This window comes from Crocodylus porosus, unplaced genomic scaffold, assembly GCF_001723895.1.
Source record: "Crocodylus porosus isolate Cpor-Errol unplaced genomic scaffold, CroPor_comp1, whole genome shotgun sequence".
NCBI lineage: Eukaryota > Metazoa > Chordata > Crocodylia > Crocodylidae > Crocodylus > Crocodylus porosus.
This window is the reverse complement of record NW_017728943.1, coordinates 84,669,450-84,694,059: the sequence shown is the minus strand read 5'-3', so window position 1 is coordinate 84,694,059 and position 24,610 is coordinate 84,669,450. Positions and strand designations below refer to the sequence as shown.

At 41.5% G+C, this 24,610-nt stretch overlaps 1 protein-coding gene across 3 annotated transcripts in view; it reads right to left on the bottom strand.

Moving 5' to 3' along the window:
* Positions 1 to 8,288, bottom strand: part of STRN (striatin) — a 74,912-nt gene extending 66,624 nt beyond the window's left edge. For all 3 annotated transcript variants that reach the window (XM_019549735.1, XM_019549736.1, XM_019549737.1), the window contains exon 1: positions 8,150 to 8,288. In XM_019549735.1, the coding sequence (XP_019405280.1) occupies positions 8,150 to 8,178 (29 nt within the window). In that variant the 5' untranslated portion in view covers positions 8,179 to 8,288. The remainder of the gene's footprint in view (positions 1 to 8,149) is intronic.
* Positions 8,289 to 24,610: the final 16,322 nt, after the last annotated feature.

Below are 24,610 nucleotides of genomic sequence, written 5' to 3'. Positions count from 1 at the left end.
CTTCTCAAAGAGTTTCCCAAGGATAGAGGTAAGACTGACGGGCCTATAGTTGCCCGGGTCCTCTCTCTTCCCTTTTTTGAAGATGGGGACCACGTTAGCTATCTTCCAGTCATCTGGCACCTGGCTCGAGCACCACAAGCGCTCGTGGATAAGGACGGGAAAATACAAAATGAATCTGGCCAATCACACAGAGAACAAAATTCCTTTCTGACCTCTGAAGGGAACTGGCAAATGCCTAACAGACAACAGGCTGCACCATGATATTTGATTACAGTCATTGTCTTAATGCGAGTGGCTCAGGCTATCCCTCCCCTCCCTGGCCCATGAATGAAAAAGATGAAAACAGATTCATATGTTCAGGATCCCAAACAAGGAGGAACTATCCAGTCAAATTCTTCCTTGATCCTCTGCAATAACAGGCTACCAGAATCTCTCCAAGAAGCTGGGCTGGAATCTCATATTGTTTCTTCACCTTTTTCTTGCATGTTTTAATATTCTAACTATCTTTATTTCTTCTCTCTTTCTTCAAACTTCAACACATTGTTTATTTTAAACCCCCAAACACTGAATTTCTTTTAAAACTTCACATTCTTGTTAAGCCATTATCAATAGCTTCTTTTCTTTGAATTTTTCATTTTTAGATACTATTTTTGCAGCTTAGCCTTTTATATTTCCCTGAACTACTTCTGTACCAAGGGTGCTGACAGACATGGGGAAAAAAACAAAAATAAACAAAAAAAACCACAGTGCTTTACCAGAAGAGAAACTGCATCAGTTTGACCCAGCTCCCCAGCATCTGTATAGCTCATGTGCTTCAGCAGGGCTTTTTGGTGCTTTACCTAAATCTGATTCAATCAGCTATTAGATAAAAGCGCTACCCCCACCCCCCATGTAAGCACACAAGTGATACAAGTTGACGCGAACTGTCTTCTGGGCATGCACCGCACTCAGTGCAGGGGCATGCCGAGCTGAAAAGTACAGCACTATTTCCCAGTCCCCTACCCATCTGTCAGCACTCCACGAGAGTTAATACTTCCTCTCTCATTATAGCACCCCCACTAAGTTTAAACCCCTTCAGCTTTTTTGTCTGCTCTTTGAGCTCTATCTAACTGCAACTGAACTATTCTTATCACTGGAATTAAAATTCAGACATATTGTGAGTAGCAACATATTTTATATTATAACTACCTATATTGTTTTTGTTCTTCCAATAAACAAAGGAAACCAAAGTTCTTCCAGTAACTATGGCACTTAGTCAAAATCATAGGCTAAAATTTCAGGTAGAGGTGGGAGGCATTCCAACGTGAACAAAGTTCTGCTTAATTATCTTCATCTAAAAAGTGGATTCGGACAAAACACAAGATATCAAACTATCTATGGATATCAAATCATCACACTAAGGAGTATTTGTGCAGCCACTAGTATGTAGAGGCCAAGGAATTAAGAAGCTGAAAATAACTGGCTTGAACAGATGCTGCTTTATCAAAGTTGATTTCCATCTGCAAACTTACTTTTGCAAGCAATTTGGAAGATATTTTTAGACTGTGAACCTATGTTACTAAGTAGTCCTAGTTAAGATAAGAAGGATAACTACAACTGCTTTTGCTCTTTCACCTTAGGCAATTCACTGGTTTGCTTCATTCTTCTTTTCTAAATATGCATGAGCTGACCAGCTGCTATGTAAATAATACAGGTGGCCTATTCAATATGGTTGCCCCAACATTAACAGTTCCTGAAGTTATGGAAGAATTTTTTGTTAGACTTTTATATTTTTAAACACAAGATTAAAAGTGTCATTACCTACAAACTAATTCATAAAAGGAAACTAGTTTGATTCCAATCAAAAAAGGCCACTATGTCTTGGAAAACTTTCAATCTCCAGTCCTGAAGCATTCGATCCAGCTGTGCCGAAAGAGCCTGCCAAACATTCGTAGAAGAACAAGAAGGAGTCGCCAGACCAAAAGACGTAAACAAGAAAGACTGCCAGGAACAGCACTGAGAAATACCCTGCCCAGGGGAGAAGGCGCCAGCCTTGCTTTGACCAGACGCACCATTTCAGAAAACACATAAAAATCAAACTATTTCTAGCAAAAGTATCATAAGAATTTAGTACTTTGGTTAAAATAGTCTAGTACAAGAAAGAGGTAACAGATTGATTAATCTTTGGACATATCCTTAGGAAAAAAGATCAATATGTTCTAGTTCCTCCCAAAAAGAGCAATTTAAGCAAACAACAGGTGACTGAGTAACTATCGATTGTTATCCTGAAGTGTGGAAACAGCCTTACACTGCAGTCTGCTGGATGTTAGCAAAACTACAGCAGAATTGCTTTAAAAAAAAAAAAGAGTGCTTAATAATTAATCTCTCTTCCTTTGCAAGGTTATTTTGCCTTTTATGCATTGACTCAATCAATAAAAACCACAGTGTACCATGTATCATCACTGAATAAAGCACAGAATTAATAATCTAAATATCTTATGGCTGACCAAATCTTTGTAAGAGAAACAAATCATGATGCTCCATAAATGGAGTATAATCCTAATTTTCCACTGAGGCACTTAAAAATCACAAAGAAGCCACAAAACAGAGAACAATGACAATGCTCAGAATTAAAGTTAACTGTTGCAGGGGGGGCTGAACACCCACAATGCAAAAGCTTGGCTCAAGGCTACATACCGCTCAGAAATCCAGTGCCACTTACTCCTTGCTCTTGGACTCCTGAAGGTGCTGTTAATCAACCCTACTAAGGGTCACCATTCTGTATACTGGCCTATGGCTAATAAGTTTAGTCTTCTGCCTAGTACAGATTTGATAAATTGGGGGTGGAGGTGGGGGTACACAGCAAGACTGAGGGAAATTGCTTCTTCCTCTCCCCCTCCCTCCCGTTTAATTTTCTCTCTCAGTCTTGCTTTCTTCCAGCCTCACCAAAACAGGCCAGGAATAAGGTTTCTCTCCTTCCTGCTCATCTGTCCTTTTGACAGGCATGAGGCATATCCACATTGCCTTCATGGCAAGCCCAGAAGTGTCACTGAGAAGCATGCCAAACCTTAGAAGCTAGGCAATTTAGTGTGGCCCAAGCAGCATGTTTCTAAGAACCCAAGGGGCTCTAGCTACATGCTTATGGCTGGGCTAAACCAGCTACATTGCTAATTTCTGAATTTTGGAAAGCTCTTTGAGTAGGTATGGTTCTCCACAGCTGTCATGTGGTATGTGCCAGACCCAGAGGTGGATGTGTCACCATTAACTCTGTACTGGAGTCAGAGCTGCCACTCTGGCATGAAACGTGTTGGCAGGAGCAGCTCCAGCCCGGGGCATGCAGGAGCTGGAGCTGCTGTCACCAACACTGGAGCCACAATGTACCTAGACAGGACCTGGTCCACAAGGAGTCCTGGGGTCTGGATACAGGCTAGGGCAGGAGGTGAGTTTGACACCCCTGTTCTAAACTGTTAATAGCTGTTTCATGACACAAATTAGCCCCACGGCCTCTCTGAGCGCTACTCAGATCTCTTTATGCTGCTTCATCTGTGGCTGTTTTCTGCTTCCTGCCTGGTCTGCTTTCTGCTCCCCATCCTATGTGCCACTATGCTGCCTGTCCTCTTCCTGACATGTGCCCCACACACAGGATGCCCTGGCCACTTGTGGCACCGGTGCTGCTGATTGGCCACCCCTGCCCTGAAGTGCAAGTATTCAGATGGTTAATTGACTTCAGATCTCACTGGATGCAACTGTGGGCATTCTCATTACCCATATGAATGTTTAGCCCCTACTACACTCTTAGCTAGGATCTTTTCAGGAAATGAGATCCAGGAGTTATGTATGCTTTCTGTTAAAAACAAAAACCTTTTCACTACATTTTAAAAAATTACTGTCCTATAATTTTATTTTCATTTCCTGGTCTATTGTTATCCTCCTCTTTTAAGAGTCCTTACACTTTTCAGTCACTCCTCAAATGTCCCTCCTTTCCATGCCTCTAATCATCCCCCCCCCTCCTTTTCACTGACCTAACATTTCTGTTATATTCTTTGCTATAAGGTAACCAAAGTAGAACATGTTTAAGATAAGACAGTTCCATTAACTTTATTTACTTCAGTGGCTTCAAAATATTTTAGCATCATCTTCTGATTCTTCTTACATTTGAAGTTTGCCTTTTTGATCACTGCTACCCCTAAGCAGATTCTTCCACTGAGCTATCCACAAATAGGTGGCCAGAATTAGTTTAGACCTTGGTACATAAGCATAAGCAGTTCATTGCTTTTCATTTCTCAGTGAATTACAAAAGTAACTGTACAGCCCAGTAATGGTTTGTTTGTGGGTTTTTTGTTTTTTTTGGGGGGGGGGGTAGCATCTCTGAAGCTTGTTTGTTTTTTTTGGTTTTGACTAAGCAAAATAATTGCATCATCTGCAAATTCTGCAACCTCATTGTTCTCCTACTTCTCCATATCACTGAGACAGCAAGAACTACAGGTCCAACTCTAGAAACTGTCCATTTTCAGTGTTAAAATTTACTGTTTGATGCTTTTCTGTGGTTTAGAAATAAATTCTCTTTCATAAACCCAGCGATGGGTTTACTTTAAATTAACTTGTGAGGGGTCTATGTCCAAGCTTTTTTATTTAAAATTATCAATTAACACTCCTTTACCCACAGCTTGGTTGATGAGGTCAAGTTCCAGAAGATGGGGAGAGAAGATTTCTCTTTGATGATAGTATGGTTTTCACATCACGCTCATTACACCATGGAATTTGCAACCCAGCAAGACAAAGAACCTAATGTGGCTTTACGCAATGTTCTCACCCTCCCAATTCTTTTTGCAGAGTGTCTGGCATAACTGAGTTCAGTGAGCCTGTTTGAGCTATGGCAGTCTGTAGACAAGCAGTTCCCAACTGCAGTGCCACAAGACCCTTTCAAGGGGGCTGCAGCCAGGTACAACTGTCCCACATGCCTCATGTGGAGCTGGACCAGGAAGCAGCTGAAGCAGAAGCAGGCCATTAGCTTTATCAGATAAACCTAATGCAAGTAGGAATGACCACCCTGCCACAGCCACTTCCTGCTCCTGGAAATAAAGTTCATCTCCAAACTGCTGCACCACCACCACTGCCAGCAGGTCAAACCACCTCAGAAGGTCAAGATGCACTGCTCTAAGCTATCCTTTAGGTAAGAAGGCTTCCTGAAATATCTGAAATGCTGATTAAAGCAGCCCCCACTGTTGATCTTACTCGTAACTACCATCCCTTCTCAAAATCCGATCTTTTAAGATGGGCTTTGGAAGGCAACCCTATGCCTCCCTTACACAGAACTTTCTCCAAAGCATTCTTCCCCTGCTTGGAGAGAAGGAATTTATGGCTACTTTATGTAGCTTTGGCCCCTTTACATGAAGTAAAGGACAAAGAGTGGAAGCAAGGATCTTGCCCTCTGTTTAAATGACTGCTTCCAACTATTCAACCCTAACTGAAGCTCTCTGACTTAATTTCTAGCATCACATCCATCTTTTTTTAACGGAACATGTAATTTATTACCCTTGAGGCCTTTGCTGTGGTTTCCGATTTTAAGATCTCACTTTTTAGAAGAGTCAGCCACTTCATTCAAAATTTCCATAAGAACTTCTAGGTTCTGACTTGTTATTTAGGTTATCAATCTGTTTCAGAATCTCCCTCTTGACATTCTTACTGTTCAACAGTTATGAGTTATTACCTGAAATACAGGGTGCAGTTTGATGCTTAGAAACAAACCAACAAACAGATTTTCATTGGTATAGTTCTGGAAGAAACTCATCAGAAGGTACCTCACACCAAATCCCCTCCCATATGCTTCTTCTGCTTCAGCAATGATAGAGCAAAAACCAGAAAGGAATTAGCACATAATAATGACAGAATTACTACCTCAATCAAAGAGACAGACAGAGAGTGACACAGACAGACAGAGCCCAGAACGCATGATTGTGTTTGTATGCTTTCATGGCAGCCAGGATTCAGAGAAACCTAGACAAACTGGAGGACTGGACCAAAAGAAAGTAATGAAGTTCAATAAGGAGAAGTGCTAAGTCCTGCACTTAGGATGAAACAATCCCATGTACACCACGATACAGGCTGGGGACTGACTGGCTATGCAGCAGCTCTGCAGAAAAGGATGTGGGGGTTACAATGGACAGTAAGCCGAATACGAGACAGCAGTGTGGCCTTGTTGCAAAGAAGGCTAACACCATACTGGGATGCCTTAGTAGGAGTGTTGCCAGCAGATTGAGGGAAGTGATTATTCTCTTCTATTCTACACCGGTGAGGCCATAGCTAGAGTACCGTGTCCAGTTTTGGATCCCCCAGTACAGACAGGATGTGGACAAACTGGAGAGTCCAGCAGAGGCTAATGAAAATGGTTAGGAGACAACAGCACGACTTCTGAGGAGAGGCTGATGGAACTGGGCTTATTTAGTCTAGAGAAGAGAAGACTTGGGGGGAGGGAGCAGGATTTATTAACACCCTTCAACTACCTGAAGGGTGGTTATAAAGAGGATGGACTGTTCATATAACAGAACAATGTTCTCAAGTTGCAGCAGGGGAGGCTTAGGTTAGATTATTAGGACAAACTCACTCACAAGAAGCTTAGTAAAACACTGGACCAGGTTACCCAGACAAGCTGTGGAATCTCCATTGTTGAAGGTTTTTAAGACATGGGTAGCAAAAACCTTGGCTGGGATGATCTAATCAGGAATGGTCCTCCTTGGATCAGGGGATTGGACTAAATGACCTCCTGAGGTCCCTTCCAACCCTCATTTTCTATCATTCTATGAAAAAATGGGTAACAATAGAGTTCAGAAAATGGAAAAGCTAACAAAAACTGTATTAACAGACCTCTTACTTTAGAGAGGACCCCTATAAGAGGTAACAATGAATGAGTGACATGAGAAGTACAGAGAAAACTTCTGCTCACTCCTTCATATAATGCTAGGGGACATGTAGGGGAAAAATCAAAAGGTGGCGACATTTAAAACTGATCAAAGTAAACAATTTTTTTTTTTACCCTCAAAAAGGGGATCTTGGAGTCATTATTGACTCCAAGATGAACATGAGCTGCCAATGCCAGACTGCAGCCAGCAAGGCCAGCCATACCTTGTTGTGCATCCAAAGATGCATCTCAAGCCGGTCCAGAGAGGTGATCCTCCCCCTCTATGTGACATTGGTCAGGCTGCAATTGGAGTACTGCGTCCAGTACTGGGCGCCTCACTTTAAAAAGGATGTGGCCAGCCTGGAGAGGGTTCAGAGGAGGGCCACCCGCTTGGTGACAGGACAGCAGGACAGGCCCTCTGAGGAGAGACTGAGGGACCTGAACCTATTCAGCCTTGGCAAGAGGAAGCTGAGGGGGGATCTGGTGGCTGTCTACAAACTCATCAGGGGAGATCATCAGCAAACAGGAAGAGCCCTATTCTCCCCAGCACTACCTGGGGTGATGAGGAACAATGGTAAGAAGCTGATGGAGAACAGGTTTAGCTTAGAGATCAGAAGGCAATATTTTACAGTTAGGGTAGCCAGAATCTGAAACCAACTTCCCAGGGAAGTGGTCCTTGCCCCTACCTTGGGCAAATTCAACAAGAGGTTAGATTATCACCTGTCTAGGGTCTTATGAACCCAGCATTCATTCCTGCTTGTGGCAGGGGGTCAGGCTAGATGATCTGATCAGGTCCCTCCTGACCCAAGCTACGATGAAACTATGCATTAGCCTGTGGAACTTACTGCCACTAGAGCTTAGCAAGACTAGAAAAAAACCCAGAAGTTTATACTATTTTTCAGTAACTAAAAGTTTTCATCATTAAAAAATATGGAGCTGTGGAAGAAAGAAAAAACTGTTGATGCTGGGGCACAGAAGTAGCCTCATTTTTGAGGGTAGGGAGGAAGCTTGCCCGTGGGAAAATGTGCTCATGAATACCTAAGAATACCTAATGGAGGACTGTATTGCATCTTTCTGGAAGCATATGTTGGTGTCAGGATATTATACAAATTGGATTAGTGTCCTGATCTGGCATAACAATTCCCATGACTTTAATTACCTATTTGAAAATTGGACCTACAAAGAACTCTTTTCCTTCAATAAGCCACAATGGTAACAGTATTTGTCTCTTAAAAATGTGCAAGATATTAAAGAGTCATTAAAGTGAAGTACCTTTCCTGCTTAAGAGCATATTCCAGCATTTTGATTCGCCGCACTAAATCCTTCTTTAGATTTTCTTGTCCTTTCCTTTCCCCCTGGAGGAAGGCGATCTGAGCCTGAAAAAGACAATAGTCTACTTAAACTCAAAACACAGCAAATTGTTCATTAAATGTATTGTTTTTACTAAGATGTGGATGAGATCTTGAGGTCTATGTTATGGCACTGTGTTGTGGAAACAATTCCAAAATTGAATCCCACTTATGTTTTTTGAAAGCAGCCTGGCTACTACTCACAAAGCAGAAGTTATATCAAGTATATGCTTAAACAGACTAACTCTTTAAACCAGACTCATTACAGATTCCAAAATACTACATTAGAGTTAAATATATAGTAACTTGGAATAGTGTCTGACGAGACTCATTTGGTCTCATGACTAAACAAACATTCAAGTAATGACAAGGAAAAGATAATTTAGCATTCAAAAGTGCTCTAGGCAAGAAAAACTGTTTGGTGATAACATGCAGGGGAGAAAGGCAAAACCTGTAGAATGATAACAGAAGTATCTACAGAACATCTAATCTGTTTGTGTACTACATGTCAAAGGTCAAAAAGAATCCTTTCAATTTCAGCATATTAAACTTGAAGGGAATTAAAAGCCAACCATGGAGTGTGAAGCCTTCACTAAAATCCTTCAGTAAGAGACTACAGTATCATATTGTATTAAGTAAGTGTCATGGTGATTGTACTAATAACAAAAAAGTTGTCTAGGTGATGTTTTTAAAGACAAATGGCAACTAGATGCTTAACTCTCACTGGCTTTACATATAAAAGTAGTAATATAAGACTCATGCCTAACCATGAAAAAGACCTCCACAAACATGCTCTAGCACAAGGCAGGTTCTTGTTCTCTCTCTGGACCAACCTGTGGAACAGAGATGCTTGTAGCCAAGCATACCTACAGGTATCTGCTCTTAAATGTCTGCCACCAGTCTTGCTAGCAGCATCAGCTGTCCACATGCACAGTCAGACAAGACACATATCCTTGTGAATAAATTCCAAAGCTTCTGACATGTTTACTGAGGAAAATTAAACAGAATAGAGGGCTGCAGCTGTAGACAGGCAAACTCTTCACCCAAATTAATCTCTGTACCTTAGTCTTATGGAACACAGCACCAAAGGCAACTGGTATTTTCTGTGGCCATTTTGGTCTCAATCCCTCTGAAACCAAGTTGTAGAAAGCAGCATCCTCAGGGAATAGACACTCTGTCTCAGCCTGACACAGTATTGAAGGGAGTCACTTACAGAGTGACACTGTACACTAAACTAACACAGTAAGCTAGGCTAGTCCAAAAGAGGGTACGATGGTTTACTGAAATGGGTTTACTGAGCAACCCCCTCCAGCAACGCCCTGGAAGATATCAGGAGAGGTAAGTAAGCTGTCAGTTTGTAATTTCTTCTCTTATGAAGTCACAGTTTGCTTGGGAAAATATGAAGATTTCATTTTTTTAAAATTGGCTAAAATGCAATATCTTCCATGTGTCGAGTATCTAGGTTGTAGCTGTATTGGTCTAGAGGAAAAGGCAATCAGGACTCACAGTAGAGATAATATCTTTTATTAGACCAACAAGGTTTTTGCAAAAAATAAAAATCCCAATAATATTCCCAATATTTTCCGAAGCAGGAAGCAACTGTGACTACCTGAAACCTGAGATCCTGCTCCTGCCTTTATTTTAAGGTAATTTGCATCGTCACAGATTCTCACAGGAGGTGACAGGCTCCATACCAGCTATGAACTGACTGCCCAGAGGCGTCTTCCATCTATTGACTCCTCTGTGAAATCCTATGAAATACAAACTTTCATTTCTACTCAGGAGAACTTTTACAGTCTTTTCTTCAAAGCTTGACAAAAGGTGTTTGTGCCCAAAAGCTTGCAATTAAAGAATTTTTTTGCAGAAATCTGAAACCTCTAAGTGCATCATCTCCAGCAAAAGAGTTGGACACTGTCTAGATGAAGACTTATGCAAGCATTTAAAATGTAGTCAGTCAAGGAATTAGACAATTAAAGCTGCTGGATTTTGAAAGATCCCACCATGCATGGAATTAATGTTTAACAGGCTAATTTCATTCCGCTACCAAAACACTGATTCACAGTTCAAACTAAATTGTTACAAGACCCACTTGCATAATTCTTGATACCTTTATACAAACTCTCCCCCTTCCATCCCCCCATTAATCTGACTCCATTCCTGTATACAAAACTAACAGCCAAAATAAACACTAAAATCCTGTAACTCTCTGGTACCCATGACGTATATTTCCGGATTCTAAACTGTATTAAGACTGCAATGAAATAGTAACATACTCAATTGCTCTTCTATGTAAACAATTTCTGTAGCCACATGACCACAAGGATGTTACATGACCATAAACTTAGGGAAGGCAGGGTGGGAGCAGCAGTCTGCACAATTACAAATTGAAGGGCAAGTGATCCATGAGACAATATCTGCATTATATGGTATGCAATACAAAAAACTGAGATGTCTCAGCTCAGGTTTTAATACACACACATATACAAACAGATTTTTTTACACTCTTCTGCAAATGACAGATTTTTATAAATGAATATTTAGAATCCACAGGTTATTTCTTACCACAAGAGGTGTAGAATAGATCAAACTAAAGCTGAATGTTTTGACAGTGTGCAAAGTTAAGGAAGGAAACCCCTTAGTTTTGAATAAGCAGTTTGCCAAAAGTTCTTAGGCTTGGCAAACACACCCAAACAGGTTTTTCCATAACTGGCCTTCTCTATGGTCTGAATGCATAACGTTTTCAAGATAATGCCATTTCTAAAGTGGCCTGAGGGGCTGATCCAAAAGCAGGAACTGCTGCTTTCCCTGTGGGTGGAGCACATTCTCTCTATGAAGCGCTCCTAGCCCCTGCTGGCTCAGCAATGAAGAATAAAAAGGCACAGTCCCTCTGAAACTACTCCTAAACTAAGAGCATAAAAATGCAGTGTTAACACAACTTAAGTCACAGAATCAAAAATAAACATACCAGGAAAAAACAAATATTAAGGTACTAAAAGTAACTTTATCCAGTGCTTTACAAAATCTAGTATTCCATTTTATATAGTTTCTATAGTTAAAATGTTTAATATTTCCTTGAACAAGAATCAAAAGCCGTGGGTGCAGCAGTCTAAGTTAATGTTACAATAAGAGTCTTTGTTCTTTTATTCTCTGACAATTAAAAAAACCCCCAAAACAACAGATATTTCTTGTCAACAGAAAAGGAGGGAAAACCTGCTTCATGTTTAGTAATGTTATTGCTTAACTGGCCCTAAACAAGTCTGAAGGTCTCATGCCTGTGAAGCCAATGTGGGGAGGGGTAAAGTCACAGTTCTGGTAGTATTGGGCCAGAGATAGTTATAGTAATATTGCCTCAGGATAACTTTATAGAAGTACTGTTTATATTTTACAGATATATAAAAGATTGTAATTTAGTGTAAAAGAATTTCCAGAATATTTTTCACTTATAAATCTATAAATCCGTAGGATCTGAAATTCACTCCCCTCTTTCCCTCTCCCCACCCTGCCGTCCCCCCGATATGCAAAAAAGTTAAAATGTATGTTATTTGAAGCTAAGCTTTAAAATAAAATGCTCAAAGGAAAATATATTTGTATCAAAAGTATGTATACATGCAAATTATTGACACTGAATATTAGTTTAATCTATTCTAAGATGGCTTTACAGAACACTTCTGGAATCTGCCAACTTAATAGGAATTTTCTATTATTACTATTTAGTAAAGATGTCTCCAAACATTAACTGCATTTACAATAGGGGAAACAGCTATCCCTATTTTACAGCTGGGTATATGTAGTTCAGAAGTAATTTAATTCAGAATTATGACACAAAATCATCATTCCTGGCTCCCATTCATGCATTCCACCCACGGGAAATGGCCCAGCTCCGAGTGATCACTAGGAGTGATCACTGGAGAAAACACTCCTACACATTGAGCACAATCCTGTTAAAAGTGTTTAAATAGCAGCATTGAAATGTCTCACAGAAGCAGGTTAGATTAATAACAAAGAATAACTAGCTATGCCATATTAACTCCCCATATAGACACCTAGGTGCACTACAGGTGCATGATGTAGCTTGGCTCTTACTTTCAAAGTGAGGTAGGCACCTTACATAGCAAATTTTAGTTTGGGATGGCTACTGTGCTTTATCCTCCCTGTGTGGACAAGTACTTTTCCTGGACTTGGTCTCCTACCACATACCTGTTTTCCAGAAACCTTCTATTTTTTAATTTTGGGGTATTATTTCTGTCCAGGTAAAAATACACATGTAAAACAGGAATAATATGACTGGACTATAGAGACTGGATGGTGAGGGAAGGAAGTATATATGACCTGAAAGCTAATTTCATATTTTTTGAGTCCAAAGGGAAATGCAAAACCATTTAGGAAAAGCCAAGTCAATTACAATATTAAAAAACTGCATTAGGACAGTTAATAAAACATTTCACAATTGACTGTTAAATATATCATTGGAAATTATTCAAAATATTGATTTCTATTGCTTACAATTTGCTTACTGTTTTAAGAGACTTTTAAGCACACTTTGTATTTTCTTAAAGCCAAACATATTCAGATTCATAACTGTAATACATAGTACCTTGGCAAAAGCAAATGTATTTTGAAATATAAAATGTAATGATGAGAACCATCACATCCCAACAGTTCAGTCCTTCCCTTGGCTTGCCTGCATTTCTTGTCTTTTAAAATTCTAGGTACTTTCAGTTAGGGCTTGTTTTCAATTTTGGACTTGAAGGCCAAAATATTTGCTTTTGTCAAACAATAAGATAAGATAATGAGAAACAAAATCATAAAAATCACAGAAAATTAGGGTTGGAAGGGACCTCAGAAGGTCACCTAATCCAACCCCCTGCCCAAAGCAGGACCATCCCCAAGTAGATCATTCCAGCCAGGGCTTAGTTAAGCCTTTGCTTTACCACCCCCTTAATGAGAATGTTTTTCCTAATATACACCCTAAACCTCCCTTGCTGCAACTTGAGACCACTGCTTCTTGTCCTGTTATCTGTCACTCCTAAGAACAGTTTAGCTCCATCCTCTTTGGAACCACCCTGCAGGTAGTTGAAAGCTGCTATCAAATTCCCCCTCAGCCTCCTCTTCTGCAGACTAAATAAACTCAGTAATCTCACCCTCTCCTCAGGAGTCATGTAGCTTTGCCTCAGAAGTCAATGTTAAATCTGACATGGGCTTTTCAGAAAGCTACAGGTGTTATACAGTGCCTATTATAATTTATAATAATGAAAAGCAATACAAAAGTAAAAGTGTAAGTTAAAATAGATGATGTTCTGTACTTCACCAACCACAAAACGTGCAAAGTTATTTATGTGGAGCAGATAACTAAAAATGTCAGAAGATCACCATTAACCTATGTATTCATCACAATAAAATGCAGTTATTGTCCTTATTTCAGTTGATTTGCATCAGATACACGACCCATCCAATGTTTTACTTAATATAAGATTCTTGGGAAAATTAACTATTTTATGCAACTAACCATCAGGATAAACTAAGATTCAGTTTTCTAAAATCTTCATTTCTTATAAAAATCAGAGATGGAGAAAACCTGATAGGCCATGCCACCTATGCTTTTAGGAGTGCAGGCTGCTCAAGTAAATACTTTATTTAATGAAGGTTAAAGTATTTCAAATAAGGATACTATTCAATAGATTTCTTCAAAGTCAATTTTCTCCAGGTAGTCAGTTTTTTATTCATCATTTTCACTAAACTGCCATGCACTGTTTTAAATATTTTTTTCCAAATGCCAATGATTGATTAGTCAAGTTATATACAGCAAGTTATTTAATCATTCCCCATAGCCAAATCCCTCTAGTCCTTTAATTATTTCTGTAATAAGCTTTTCTTATTGGAGGATATGAATTTGTTTTGAGCACCAACCAGCAGGCTCCTCAGCAGATGACACATACCCATGAAAGGCCAAAGCAGCACAACATCCAAATAAGATACTAATAATATAAGCAATAAGGGCAGTGATGTGTCACCCAAAATACAGTATGTTATAAGCCAATATTGAAAGATACCCCCCATTAACTTATTGCATAATTTCCCACACAAAGCAAGGGTAGAAACAACAGCAAGGGTTTGAACTACCATTGATCAATTTAAACTAACATGATGGAAGTTCTGCTGCTTCATCAATTGTTCATATTAGGGCAAGAAAAATTAGAATAGATCAGAAGAGGCAAAACCAGAGGATCCATTAACAAAATGAGCAAGTGAACCGCCTAAGTGGAATGAGTGCTTACAAAGGCAATTAAGTTAGGCTTTGCCATTGCTTCTCACTTCTACACTCAAAAATACCAAGTCAGCCATACTTACTTGAAACTCAAACCCATAGTACTGCTCCAAAGTGATTACGGTGATAGCTGTTTTTGTACTTGCTTAATGTCCCCCCAACTGCAAAGCTACATATTGCTTGTGCCACTTTCACTCATATACTTCTACAGTCCTGTCTTAGGTAACTGTCTCGTAGAGAAATTTCTAAAATACAGGCTGGCTATGAAAAAGGCAGCCTACTTGAACTGAATTTAACCCCTTTTTCCACAAAAGGGCTATTTATAGCATATACAATATTATGCTGCAATGATATACTCTTTTTAAGTAGACATGAAATCTTCTATACCAAGTTATACCATTACTACACATAGAATAGACAATTATTATGAAGATGACAAAGGTTAAAGGCCAAGGAGAAAATCATCTGTCAAGAATTCCTATTGGATGAAGTACAGGAGAATGAGGAAATGGCAACTCTTGAATAATTTATGAGAAGCAACATAATTAGTAAAACAGCTGCTGGTCAACACACATTCAAAAGGATGCAGATTTACATTAGAACATGACAAGACAGCCAGACCAGAAAGGAATGCTCATTCAGAACGAACTAAAGATTTCTGTATTACAGGGGCTTGCTTCAGTAAGGGAAACACTGCATAGGGGAAAGGTGGGAATACACACTAGAGCAAGGGCATCAAACAGCTTGCGGGCCAGATCTGGCCCACACAGCCCAGACATCCAGGTCCCAAACTTTTGCTTTGACTCTGGCTGCAATGGCAGAACTTCCCACAGCGCCAGGCAAGGGCCTTGGCAGTGCTGGGCCTCCCAGCAGCACTGTGAGAAGCCCAGCACAATGGCTTGCTCCCAGGGTGGCAGCCAAGTGCCCAGGGTTCTGGGCTTCCCACAGTGCTGCTGGGGCTCTGGCACCGCAGCCTGTACCCACGTACTTAGCTGTAGCCATAGAAAGAAGCCACGATGCAGCTAGGGTTCCTGCATCATGGCTATCACTGGCTTGGCTGCCAAGCACTCAGGCAAGAGCTGTGACACTGGAGCCCCAGCACCACTGCAAGAAGCAGCCCAGCAGTATGGCTTGCTTCTGTGGCAGCAGTCAAGTACCCAGGATACCAGGCCTCTTCCCACTAGGTTACAGATGGGCCAGAGCAGGTGCCACATGCACTGGATCTGGCATTGGGGGAGGGGGGAAGGTGTCCAGGGGCCCAACTGAGGCCATCGGGCTAAAAAGGTTTGACCCCCACAATAGAATTTGGAGTGTAGCCTATGTATTTCCCTCCTTCCCCAAAGTATCAGAATATGAATTATGTAAACCTCAGTGGGTTAATCTTACAATAACAAATTCAAATAGAACATGTTTTTCAAAGGGACTGAAGCGGGCAAAATGGATTATTTTACTGCCTGGGAAACTGATAAACATAGGTAATTACAGTAATGAAAAAAGAACTCCACAGTGGAAAAGTCAAACTTCCACTTAAAGAGGTCCAAAAACTTGTTATTTAGGAAGCCTGGGTACTAATAAAAAATAAAAAAAACTAGATTCAGCTTCACTGGCTCACTTCTGCATCTCCCAAGCATTTGAAAATAGAAATATCAGAATCTCTTCCCCTCCAATCATCATTCCTAAGCCAATTCTAGTATTCCCTCACTGAGAAACGTGAGAATGGATGACTGACGAGACATGGCAGCCTGAGTCAGCATGCTAAAAATGCAAGTAGGTTTTCCAATTTCTCTCCCTTCACCTGTAAGTCTGCAAGCACAGATTAATGTCAGTTAAAATCAAACACGTGGATTTTGTTTTGTTATAAAATAAAGTGAGGATACAAGAAAGAATCATGACACTTGTGGTTTTCTGTTTGGGAATTTCACACAGCTTGCCCTAGAAGTAATAAATGATGCCTTGGTTTTTTAAAAGAAATGTAATGAAGGTCAGTATCAAAAGACTGACTAAAATGTCTTGGCCAAATAGAAGAAACAAAGAGAGATCAGTATTAAATATATACCAGCTCCAGCTATCACAACATACAGAGAACATTATAAAACCAGTCATAAAAGTAAGAGTTCAGGTATCTAAGGCCCCTCCACAAAGTTTATCAAAACACTCAAACTGTTACACTTAACACTTTGAAATACAGGTTAACTGTAATATCATTATAAGTGAAAATTCAGTTTTTAAATCTACCTACAAAGTTTGAAAACATTTTACTTGTAATTCAGTAATATTCCAACTACATACTTCTTGCCAAGATCATGTTGTAAACGAAGAAAACTCTTAGACAAACAATTAGACAAGGCTTTAATAATAAGTACAAGTATTACTTTCACATAATGTAGTACTTTTCTTTTTTGGATAGTTAAATGCATAAAGTTGGGTTCCATGTACATATTTATTTTTTTAAGGAAGACAAATGCACTAGAGATGCATCAATATATCAGTTGCATATCGGATCGGCACCAATAAAAGGAAGGTTAACATCATCGGTAATTGACTTTTTTGGCCAGTGCAGCTGATAATGTCAGGGACTACCGCATTAGGGTGGAATAATTAACTGCAATGAAATACATGAAGACAGTGGCTGTGGGCATAAAGTACACCCAGCCAGCCCAGGCAGCAGGGGGCCAGACTGCTACATGCCGCCTAGCCACGCTTGGCACTCTCACGCCCCAGCCAGCCTCTCCGCCACCCAACCCTGCCATCCAGAGCCTGGGGCTGGCCCCCTGAGCCTGCTGCCAGCCCAGGCCTGCTCTACCCCAGCTCAAAGTGCTGCTGTCCTGGGCTCATGTGTAGACGCTACTCCTGGAGAGCAGTTGATTCCAGCTTAAAGTGCTCCAGACTTTAATCACTTCACATCAACTGCACATGTAGATACACCCAGTGACTCCTTACTTATGCAGATGATCATTTACCTACAAAAGGGGCACATCTACATGAGAGGCGGACTGTGTACAAGTCATATACTGAGCAACAGCACATCGCAGCACTCACAATGCTAACATGCTACCGCACAGTATTATTAGGCTACTGAGCAGTAGCATGACTTAAAAGATGTTTGCCAGCACTACTGCCAGTAACTCCGGTTACTGTGCCTTCATCTAGTACTTGACTATACAAGAAACTAGCAAACTGCCTGTTAAGAATGGGGTGGGGGGGCTGGGATGGAGTACTGCCACCTAATGCCCCATGCTGCCACTGTTCTACTTCTTGCAGGGAGTGGGAGCTGCTGGCCTTGCCTCCCCTACCTCGCTCCCTGGAAGTGGCATGGAGGACTGGACAGCGGGTGGGGGAGCTGGGGCCAGCAGCTGCTGGCCTCAGCTCCCTCAACCATCTAGTCCTCAGCACAGCTTCAGAATCATGGCAGCACTCCCCCACACTTGGAGTACTCTGATTGGCTGTTTCCATCAGCCAATCAGAGCGCAAATAAAGTGTTACGGACAGACAGACAGACTTAGGCTTTTATAATATTAGAATAATATTAGATATAAATGCACAGTAACATCTCCTGTAAATGCACCCAAGCAGTCCCACTCGTTTAAATAAGACCAATCATGAAAGCAAGTGCTCAGTGAGAATAAGGGGGAAATCAATGGACAACTCTCTAACAAAAATGAGATAAATGAAAAGCTTCCATTCTCTGCTTCAAGTGAATGCTCCAATTTTAATGTCTGCAACTGAAAAATTAGAGAAAGGAAAACTGCCAATTACTTTAAGTCTCATCTAGCTGCTTCTTTCCAGACTAAATACAAATTTTGCAGCCGCTTAAATACTTCTGTCACTTCTTCAAAGCTCTACAATTTTCAACCTGTGTTTGAGAAACTAGCATTAAATACAGTGCCACAATCTTCCACCTTCTCTTTCCCTTCCAAAAAATGTCACTCATCACTGTTTTGCTTTTGTATACAATTGTTCCTTGCAAGCCATTCAACTTCTATGGGTTATCCCTCACTTCTGCCTATACAGGGCCCTAAACATTCAGTGCACAGTTACCATGTTTAAATAGTGTATCTGTTTTTAACAATATTCAGCACCCAATAATTGTTCAAATGTTACTTCAATTTGTCTTTAGCGGTCCATAATTATTAAATTCTTTTGGAGTTTATACCACTATATACTCAACTTAAAATTCTTGGGGTAGAGACAGTACATTTCATAAAAAATATTGCCTCTACCCCAAGAGTTGTCTGCCCATGCCTTTAGGCCAACATGGCTACAGCCCTAATTACAACATAAACAACACACTATCCATTCGTCTTGCCATATTAATATTTCAACTTTTGCCAAGTCTCTCTGGATTGAATTTACAATGAACATCATCATTCTAGGAGCATTTACATATTTGCCATCATCTGAAAGTCAGCAGACAGGAAGAGACAAACTTTATTTTGATTAAGCAACAACTGCTATTCACAAGCACGTTATAAATAACCACAGCTATCTGGTTCCATTACCCCTTCTCCTAAATACTATAGCTGTCTTGGCTCTTATGGCACATTCTCCAATCTCATGAACAGAACAGCAAAAGCAAGAGGAACCAGGCCTAACCCCTTTTGCCATATCAAAGAACTCTGGACTCGAAATGAACCTCTAATGTGCCATTCTTGTAATCCCCTCCAATGCAAGCAGTATCCTTTCATTACAGTTGTTTGATATCACCTATACTTATTTTACTCCATGACAAAACTTGGTCCTTTATCTGCTGGTTGCTTTGAGGCATCTTTCCAAAAGCTTCTTTAAAACCTAAGCAACAAGTGTGTCTACTCAGTCATCTTTATTCTATTAACTTTTTGAAAAAGCAAATTATATCAACAGAACACTCTTACTGATTTGCCCATATTGGATTCCACCATTCCCAAGAGTTCTGTCATCTCCACCCCCACCCCTGCCACAAATAAACTGTCTGTTGTTAACAGTGGAAATTTTAATAGGAAAAGGAATCAGGGCTAGTACACTTCGTAGAGCAGGGCCTACATATAATGAATGGGCATTGGCTAAGAATGGTTGAGAACTAAGTAATAAAGCCTATCAGGAATTATTCAACAAAATACTTTTTTGGACAGAAAACGTCAGTTCGTTGAAATGTACACATACATTTCTTTAGGGATGCTTTGGTTCATAGGCGCCAACTCCATGGGTGCTCCAGGGCTCAAGCATCCACCAAAAAAGCAAGTACTTAGCATCCACAAGACATGTGGGGGGAGCTAGGATGAAATAATGTGCTGCCTCTTCTGGGCATGCATGGGGCTCGGCGTGGGAACAGGAGGAAGTGAGCACCCACTGGCAAACCCAAAGTTGCACCTATGCTTTGGTTTGAACAAAGATGATATTTTCAGGCAAAACCAGAGGAACCACTTGGATGCTTATCTTGCTGGGATCATTTGACCCCAGCAGACTTCCTGCCCCTTGGGCAGGGGGCTGGACCCAATGATCTTGCGAGGCCCCTTCCAGCCCTAACATCTATGAAATGTATGAAATCAGAGGACAGAGATTCACCCACACTGAAAAGCCAAAAGCCTGGTGGCTAAGGCTTTCACCTGGAATGCAAGATACATGTTCAAATCTCTGCTCTGACCAATTAAGGTCAATCAGTTAAGCACGCTGTTAGAGTCCATCTCTTGCTTTCTCTGGCCCAATGAACATTTGATTATTCATACAAAGTGGGACACCTCAAACAGCAATAATCAAAGGAGAACTTCCTGGGCTACAGAACAGATGAATGCTGACCCCCAGGCAAAGATGCGAGAGCTTAAGTTCTGTGAGATTCAGATCAAGAACTTCACCCTCTCAGTCTTCATCTCAAGCAAGTGCTCTGCCACCAAACTATTGGTTATCCTGGCACAGTTTTTCATGAAAGACTCTGAAAGGTTCATTCCAATGCAGAATGAAAACATTGAAAATTTAAAACCTTTCCTAGCCAGCTACACTAAGCAGCTGCCAAAAGAATCTAAGAAATGCAAAGCTATGTGAAAATTCTGGGAAATCACTGCTGCCTGCAATTACATCAACTTCCATTCTCAATAGCAATACATGCTACATGAAAAAAAAAAAAAAATCACCCCAAACAGCTAGGAGATAACAGAAGAAACAATACACAGACTACATTTTATAATTAAGAAAAGACTTTTTGTGCTCAAAAAGCTCATGTAACAGCTCTCTCCACTATACTCTTGGTCAAATAAAACATATCACCAAAAAACTTCCTTTTACATATTTCCTGTACCTTTGCAGCTACAACACTCCAACTCTATTAATTTTAAACTATCATTTGCCAATGCCTCCTAAATATCATACTCTTGGCATTCTGACTGGACACAAATATTTGCATGGACTGAAAACCAACTAAACTATTGTAAGCAAAAATCAACAATAAACAGCACATGGATAGTGGATAAGCAACAAACAGACACGCATGAACTTGTTTTAGGCCATGAACAGGTGTTTACTCTTAGTGGTGGAAATTTCTGAGAAACTCCCAGTGCCAGAACTGTTACCAGGAGAAGTAGTACAGGCATTCAGCCTGCAACCACCCCCTCTCTCCTCCACTCCACCAGAGGATCCTGATCTAGAGAAGGCATGGAGAAAGCACCTATTCCTGGGACAGTGGAGCAGCAAGGAAAAACTCATTTCCCCACACTGGAGACACCCAGGTCTGGGGATAAGGCACTCCAGTCCCCTCCCAGACCGGTCTGGGAGTGAACAAGACACTGCCCTCCACATGAGTCAACGGGCAGTTCCTGGTCTGGGGCAGCACAGGTAGCACTGCCCCACTTCCTCATTCCTATCCTGGGCCAGAACTGGGAAGGGAGCATACGAGCATTCACTCTCAGGAGTTTCTTCAAGGGAAATCTTCTAGGTTGACACATTTTCCCTGGAAGACTTGAACAAATGCTTGTAAGCTCATTTCTACCAGGAAAGCAGGGATTCTCCCAGCAGAAACATAATGTCTGTATGTGGCTTTAGTCCTGATCTTACTGAAAGTTTTAATTATAGCTGGCATCCTCTTGAAATTTGCAAGTGATAGTAATGTGCAGAACCTCTCACAGGAAGGGATGGAGGGTAGCATGGGTGCTAAGCCACACAGTTGACAACCCAGAGATTGCACGTTCAAGGCCTTACTGGAACAGTCACAGAGCAGCCCTATCAGGTGTCAATGAATCTGTGAATTCTACTAAATACATTATCACGCACAGATGTGAAAAAGGAAAGGCTAGCGGGACAAGAAGTGTGATAATGAGTGTAAGAACACTAAAACAGGACAGAAGTTCACCAAGACTAATCATGGAAAAAATATGGGTTAATAAACATGATAGACAGACAAGTCACATTTGATGACTTATTTACATTTAATGTCAAAACCATCAAATACAACTATGAGTATTGAATCATACAAGAGGAAAGATAACTGTGTCTCTTCATGGATTTAGTGGGAGTGAACCTGGAATACTACAAAGAATCTCATTGCAAAGAAAAATTCTAATAAACTACAACAAGGGTTCCCAACCTTTTTAGATTGCAGACCAGAAGTGACTGAGGACTGGCAAACTGCAGTCCGAAAGTGGAGCAGCAGCCAACCCTAAGTATGTATGCTGGCCCTTCTGCAGACCAGCAGCCAAACCTCTGCGGCCCAGTACCAGGCCACGGCCCAGGGGTTGTGAATCTCTGAACTAGAATGTAGCAATGGAAGTGAGAAGTTACAGTGGTACTGATGTGCTATTAAGAACTCTAAAATATAATGCAATTAACCCATGACTACGGAAAAGAAAGCAAAAACACAACAGCAGTAGACAAAGGGTGCATATGCCTTGGTAGGAAAGAAGGTAAGGTTAGGACAAGAAAGAACGCTTGTGAGAAATGAGACTAAATTGGGGAACATCGGGAACATGAGATACAAAGGCATCACTTAGCAGGAGAACAGGCTCTCAAGAGAAGTGATAATTTAACATTTAAAACCAAACTGGATGAAAGATTAGTAAATGTATACAGAATAAGGAATTATTTGACATCAAGGAAGAAGATACTATACCGCCTCAAAACTTCTATTAAACACTTCAGTACAGACCAGCTTCAAGGCTAAAACCAAGTTCTGCTCACAGTTCAGGCAAACAATCAACTTTAAAAAAAAAGTTATTAATGAGAATAAGGGCTGCTGGTTATTGTAGCCGTGTTGGTCTAAGGACATAGGCAGATAACGTTCTTTGGGTAGATGTGTTATTTTTTTATTAGTTGGTCTAATAAAAGATATCACATCTACCCAAAGAACCTTGTCTGCCTAATGAGTATAAGGTATTTGACACAAACTGTCAATGCAGATGAGAAAGCACTGAACTGTAAATGGTCAGGATGGAAATTATTGCTTTGATGTTTACAAAAGAGACAAAGAATGTCTCACCTTTTGACTATCACCAACAGATAAGTGTGGTTGCAACTCGTGGCAGTGCCAGTCAAAGATAATTATATAACCTTCTGTTGAGAGCCAAAAGGCCCAGTGGCTGAAGCAGACAACTGGTATTCCAAATTTTGCCAGTGATACAATGTACAACCTCAGAAAGTAGTTTAAGCTTTTTACCTCAATTTCCCCATGTAACCTATGCATTTAACAAGCATTGTAATACTTTGTTTTTAATCCCTTGATGAAAAGTGCTTTGCATGTGCAAAATATTACAAATTAATATATCTAAGACAGGGGTGTCATCATCCAGGGGCTAGATGAAGATCGCTGGAGCAGTAACCAGGACAAATCAGGACCAATCCACTGTGCAGTGCCTGTGGCTCTGGGTTCAGCTTGTGCCATGTGCAGCATATGCTGGCCCTGGGGCTTGCTGTGCATGTTGCGTACGGGGCTGGTACATCGGAAAGGGTTGGTACTGGGCACCACATGCAGCCCACACCGTGGCCCTCTTGTGCCACCTGCAGCATTGGGTCCAGCCCATGCCCTGGACTCCTTATGCTGCCTGCAGCTCCGAGTCCTGCCCACACCCCATGCCAGCCCTGTGCGCCACATACACAGAGCCACAGGATTGGTGCATGCAGCATATGGTGCAGGGCTGGACTAATCACAACCACTCACACTACACATGGCACAGAGGGGCAGCTGGAGGCATAGGTTGTATACAGTACCCACTGGACCAGCCCTTTGCGCTGGTTCTGCATTGGCCTGACGTGGACTGGTTCAGGAGCAACCACACAGGGCTGGTCCAGTGGTGCACTGCATACAGTGCACACCCCAGACAACACCCTGCGTTGTGTGCAGTCTAGTCTATGCACCATATTAAGTGTGTAGGGCTGGGGTTGGTGCATGAGGCCAGTCCAGCAAGCCATGGGCTGGATCTGGCTGGAGGGATATATGTTTGACACCCCTGCTCTAAGAATACTGTGCAAGACTCTTTCTTTTTTCAAATTTCCATCCTTTACACCTATGACGCTGAAGAGACACAGACAGGAACCTCAGGTGAACTGATCTGTATTGCCATGACTCCACCAGGCACCTAGCCTGCCAGACCCCGCTGCTACCCACATGCCAGCCATGCAGGCTCATTTTCAACAGGCTTGCTATCACCAGCTGCTAAGAGCAATCTTGGTCAGATTGCTGAGAAATTCATCAGAGAAGGTGGGACCCTTGGCTCCAGCTTAGAAGATTCCTTCCTCTTTCCCTCACCTCATACCTATCCAGCTTTTTTTAAATTCACTTACAAGACAAAACTGTCCCATCCCCATCCCCTCACACAGAGACCCCTGCCTCCACACCCCGCCAAGATGCAGATGACCCAAACACAACCCTTAAAGACCAGGCCGGACGCCAGCCCAGGCATAGGGATGCTCCTGTGGAAGTGGGGGTGAGCAGTAGCAGGTGGGGAGCAACTGAGAGCACCAGCCTGGTCACATGTTGAGTCCCTTAGAGCTGCCCACTCAGGGGGGCAACGGGGAGGTCCCCAAGGGGAGAGGGGGCAGGGAATGGGTAGGTCCTGAAGAGGGAAGGGAGGGAGGCCCCCAAGTGGGGCAGGGGGAAGGCAGAGCGGGAAAGGCGAGGTCCCCAAAGAGGGGCTCCCAGGGGAGGGGAAAGGGAAGGTCCCC